The sequence below is a fragment of the Toxotes jaculatrix genome, chromosome 18 (genome assembly GCF_017976425.1).
Source record: "Toxotes jaculatrix isolate fToxJac2 chromosome 18, fToxJac2.pri, whole genome shotgun sequence".
Lineage (NCBI taxonomy): Eukaryota > Metazoa > Chordata > Actinopteri > Toxotidae > Toxotes > Toxotes jaculatrix.
In genome coordinates, this window is record NC_054411.1 from 15,855,396 (window position 1) to 15,861,076 (window position 5,681).

A 5,681-nucleotide genomic window follows, 5' to 3' on the forward strand; every position below is an offset into this window, starting at 1 on the left:
TTACTATCCTGCTGACCCAAGGCTTAGGGGCCTAAAATTTGAGGCTGAGAATGTGTCACATGGGCCTAATCAGTCAGGATGTGACTGAGGCAGAGGGAGAAAGGCCCCAAAAGTTCAGCTTTACAGTAATGCATTGGACCAGAGAGTGAAAATAGGAGATAGGAGGGATTGATTGTGTCTTTGTTTTATTTGATAAAAGTGAATAAGGGTGGGTAAAAGGATAGTTTCTTAATACTTCCTGCTTCATAGTGATCAAAATGACATACAACAGAGGTGTAGCCTACATGACTGAAAGGAAACAGTAACTGAAAACATCTAGACTACTTTCACTTCTCATGGTACATTGTCTGAGCAGTTTTATTTAACCCTTCCTTTAACATCCACAACTGGTAGAGTGCAGGCACCATTACAATAGAATACTAACATATCCCATGCTCTCCTGAAACAACACACCTTTGTCAAACTACTGTACCTCTACTGTAGCAGAGACAGTAGAGGTACCAAGCAGCCAGTGACAGGATATTTAGATGCAGCTCAAGACCATGTAGCCAGAGAGCACAAATGCTTGATCAGTAAATGAAAACAAAGAGCAGCGTGGCCTACATTCAATAAGTGGTCATTCCCAGGTCTGTGGCAGGGAAGCTCCACTGTCCTGTGTGTGTTATCTGTGTCATGTGTTTGACCTAGTGATGCAGACTGGTCAGTGAGTCCCACTTAGAGTACAGCTCAAAGTAGACAGTTAAATATGTGATAGTGTCAGATTAATGTAGAGAGAAGGTCTGGGAGTGAGGACAGGCTTTGGTTAAAAGTCTTGGGCCTTTGCAGCCTTCACAGGGAGGAGTCCTGCGTGCTGAGCCCTTGCAATTATCATTTAAGTATGTGCTGCTCGACTGCTAAGAGCAGGTGCAGGGAAGGTTTTCACTCGTATTAAAGTTTATACACAATTTACCGGGTATATAAAACTGTATATCAAGCGATTAGGCTTACTAGGCCTCACAACATCAATCCCTTCCCTTTTATTTTCTCCAATCCTTTGCTATTATCGCCTCTCTCTCTCCTCTCTCTCTCTCTCTCTCTCTCTCTCTCTCTCTCTCTCTCTCTCTCCCTCAAATCGCGAGCGCCCAGTGCACCACAGTGTGCACGCGACATGCCCCAGTCCATGACGCTGGACCAATCAGAGGGCGCAATTCCGAAAGTTTACCTTTTATGGCTAGAGCCGGGCAACTGACGCAGTATAAAAAACATGCGCCCACAGCTAACGGATTCACTCTGAGCGCCGTTACACACAGCTTGTGCGGGATATCATTTGCCTGAAACCGGTTCCCTTAAAGCGAAAAGCCCCCCACCCAAAGGTAAGGAGACTGACCAATATTTGCAGATTTCTAATTTTAGAACAACATCAATCAAGTAAATAACGAATTGAATTGTTTATTTAAATGCATTTCTGTGAAATGTGTGGTTTCTGAGTGCAAAAGATGACAAGGACCACGAGGTTCTTTGTCTTGTCAGTGACCAACTGTACAACTAATTTAACTTAAAGATTTCAGGAAGGAAATTATGATGAACACTTGTATCTATATTTTGCGTGTGTTTTTTCAAAGTATGCGGTGGTAATGGCCAGAGACCGCCGGTTCCATGGCGGCTCACAGGTGCTTTTGGATGTAACCGGCTTATGGTTAATGGTACCTAGTAAGTTAATGGTCCTACTTAACCTGGATCTGTCATTGTGTAGTTGTGAAGCATTTGCAGTATTTCAGCGCTGGCTTGTATATCTTTCACGGCAGGATAGTCTGAAAGAGGCTTTTGAGTTTAGGTTTTCTAGATGCCGTCTGTTCCCTTTGTGCTTTCGATGCGACGGGGTGTGACCTACTTTACCATATTAGCTTAGCCACATCATGCTAACACCGCCCTTCAGACTTACAACAGTGGCAGTTTTAATCAACATTCATTTTTTTCATGGAGACTTTTGTGCACTTCTTGGGCATGTTAAATTTCTCTTTATCATTTGAATAATTTGATTATAAGGCCTTATCTAAGTGGGAAAGAGCCAAAAAAATATAAGGCCTGCAAAAAGCATAATTTCAGTAATGGCTTAAGTGAATGGACCTGTATTGCCATCAGTTCGTTTATAGCGAAATTGAACACCAGGAAACGAGGAAACTGCTCATGACAAATCATCCAGTCTTAGAAAAGGCGTGGCTTTCAGGAAACGGACCAGTCAAAGACTTGTGACCCATTCATGACTCAACATGAGTTCATTATGCAATTTCATTTATTTCTTTAACTGCCTGCGTCCACTGTTTTTTTTTTTTTTTTTTTTTTAAGGTTGTTGCCAGAGTTTTTGAAAAATGTGTAATTGTAGTGTGTAGTCTTGCGTCAAGTGGCCAGTGTGCAGTGAATGAATGGTTATGACGCAGTGATATTGAAGCAAAGGTTCCTGATTGGGGGGGGGGGGGTCTTAATACCAGTATGTACGAGCAACGGTGGGAGGGGGCAGCAGAGGAAGTTGACTGTAGTGAACCGGAGGGAGTGGTCGCGCGGCGCCGGGTCTGATAGTGTCGAACGTTCCTTTTTTTCCTTGCTGTGCTCTGGCCGCGCGCCATGGCGCCGGTAGCCGCAAAGCTGCTCAAAACCGAACCATGTCCTTATATGGTAATAACAGAATGCAGGGCCACTTCCTTTTGTCTAGCTCGGTCGGAATGTGGGGCACGGGCTCCACCTAACGGCTAATGTGGTGAACTGCAGCTGGCGAGTCAACAGGAAGTGAGAGCTCGGTGTGTCACAATCGGCTCTGTTGGGAGGTGAATGTGAGGCTTAAGTGTTTAACGCATTTTCCCCTCTTTAACAGTTTAGCCATGGAAGATGAAATCGCCGCACTGGTTGTTGACAACGGATCCGGTATGTGCAAAGCCGGATTCGCCGGAGACGACGCCCCTCGTGCTGTCTTCCCCTCCATCGTCGGTCGCCCCAGGCATCAGGTGAGTGATTGATGCCAAACTTCCACTTTGATTAGAAGCGTTTTATAATTATACGCAGTGTTTGTGTGTGTGTGTGTGTATATATATACTTAAAGATTCATGTATATGAATTACATAAGTAATAAGATACTTTTTCTTGTACATTGACTCAAATATTACTTATTATATATATTAAACATTACTATAAAATACTGAAGATTTTATAGTATATTTGTTCCTTATTGTAGAGTTGAGACTCTGGTTAAGACAGAAGTAGATTTGGAAAGACTGACATATTGTTATGTATCATTGCAACATTACGTTTGCTAGTGTCTGTTAATTTAACAAGTGGTGTCTGATCTGTTGTTTAGGGAGTGATGGTGGGTATGGGCCAGAAGGACAGCTACGTTGGTGATGAAGCCCAGAGCAAGAGAGGTATCCTGACCCTGAAGTACCCCATTGAGCACGGTATTGTGACCAACTGGGATGACATGGAGAAGATCTGGCATCACACCTTCTACAATGAGCTGAGAGTTGCCCCTGAGGAGCACCCAGTCCTGCTCACAGAGGCCCCCCTGAACCCCAAAGCCAACAGGGAGAAGATGACCCAGGTACATACCCTTACTTGTGCACACAGAGTTAAGCATTTCTAGTTTAACCAGATAGTACATTTAAATTGACTGTTCAAAACTAGTTACCCCATTTCCTTCTTGGTTTTCTTTTCCATTCCATTCTCACTTGCTCCTTCCTCCCCCTCTTCTCCAGGACCTCTCTCCTATAAGATGATCTATCATCAACAGGTCTCTAATGACTGTGTGCCTTTATCTGCACTTGTGTCTATAATGTGTTGCTGAGTCTGTAGATCAGCACCTAATAGACAGCTGACATGCACAAGTGTGAAGGAATGTTGACTTTCTGCACCTTTTTTCTACTAACTTAAGTCTGAGTATCACTCTGTTGCATGTAGTGGGTGCAGTGGCCACAAAAGCTGAACTCTTGCTGTTATTGGAAAATATTAAACTCTTCTCTCCTCCTAACAGATCATGTTCGAGACCTTCAACACCCCCGCCATGTACGTTGCCATCCAGGCTGTGCTGTCCCTATATGCCTCTGGTCGTACCACCGGTATCGTCATGGACTCCGGTGATGGTGTGACCCACACAGTGCCCATCTATGAGGGCTACGCCCTGCCCCACGCCATCCTGCGTCTGGACTTGGCCGGCCGCGACCTCACAGACTACCTCATGAAGATCCTGACAGAGCGTGGCTACTCCTTCACCACCACAGCTGAGAGGGAAATTGTCCGTGACATCAAGGAGAAGCTGTGCTATGTCGCCCTGGACTTCGAGCAGGAGATGGGAACTGCTGCCTCCTCCTCCTCCCTGGAGAAGAGCTATGAGCTGCCTGACGGACAGGTCATCACCATTGGCAATGAGAGGTTCCGTTGCCCAGAGGCCCTCTTCCAGCCTTCCTTCCTCGGTATGTTTTCCAGCTTAAGCCTAACAATGCATTACATGCTAAAATACATACTCACCCTTTATGGTTGAACTTCCACTTGCTGATAAATATTTTCTATCTGCTCTTAGGTATGGAGTCCTGCGGAATCCACGAGACCACCTACAACAGCATCATGAAGTGCGACGTCGACATCCGTAAGGACCTGTACGCCAACACCGTGCTGTCTGGAGGTACCACCATGTACCCAGGCATCGCTGACAGGATGCAGAAGGAGATCACAGCCCTGGCCCCATCCACCATGAAGATCAAGGTGAGCTGACGGGTTACAGAGCCAGCAGAGTGGCATGTTGTTGCTGCTTAAATAACATATTAGTTATAATGTATGCATTAGTAAATGTATATTTGGTATTCTAATGGGTTTCTTGTCTTTTTTGGCAGATCATTGCCCCACCTGAGCGTAAATACTCTGTCTGGATCGGAGGCTCCATCCTGGCTTCCCTGTCCACCTTCCAGCAGATGTGGATCAGCAAGCAGGAGTACGATGAGTCCGGCCCCTCCATCGTCCACCGCAAATGCTTCTAAACAGACTGTTCCTCCTCCCCTTCCCCAACCAAATGCCCAACAACTTCAGCTCTGTGCAAAACAACCACACCACACATTTCTCATACACACTCAGGCGCAGAGCCTAGATGACCAACTCATTGGCATGGCTTCAGTTATTTTTGGCGCTTGACTCAGGATTTAAAAAAAAAAAAAAAAAAAAAACTGGAACGATGAAGGAAACAGTAATGTTTGGCTAGGTTTTAAAAAAGAAAAAAGCACCCCAAGGTTCTGCAGTTGCATCTGGGGACGTAAAAAAAATGTACATTTTTTTTTTCTTTGAGTCATTCCAAATGTTTGTTAACTGCATTGTTCAGACACATGATTCCAAATGTTAACTGCATTGTTCAGACACGTATTTGCCTCTGTGAAGGCTGCCCAGTGGTTGGCGCATACTTAAACATGGTTGTAGTATCGCTTGTATGTAAATTATGTCTGGGGTTTTTTGTACTTTCAGCCTTAAAAATATCTTGGTCCTGTTAATTTTTTTTTGTTTTTGTTATGCAAAACCCAATCGTGACCTCTTCTTCCCCCTGTTGGAGGTGTCATCCCCCGGGGTGGTGGGGCAAGGGGTCTCGAAGTGATGGGGTAACATGGGGTGCCAGACCGGTGGGGCCAACCTGTACACTGACTAAACAATCCCAATAAAGTGCACATGTGTTCCGA

At 45.0% G+C, this 5,681-nt stretch overlaps 1 protein-coding gene across 1 annotated transcript; it reads left to right on the plus strand.

Annotated features, from left to right (window-relative positions):
* Window positions 1–1,210: 1,210 nt before the first annotated feature.
* On the plus strand, window positions 1,211–5,681 carry actb2 (actin, beta 2). Its single transcript, XM_041061936.1, has 6 exons — window positions 1,211–1,352; window positions 2,849–2,978; window positions 3,329–3,568; window positions 3,998–4,436; window positions 4,544–4,725; window positions 4,854–5,681. The coding sequence occupies exons 2-6, from the start codon at window positions 2,856–2,858 to the stop codon at window positions 4,995–4,997; spliced, it is 1,128 nt and encodes a 375-aa protein (XP_040917870.1). The 5' UTR covers window positions 1,211–1,352; window positions 2,849–2,855; the 3' UTR covers window positions 4,998–5,681.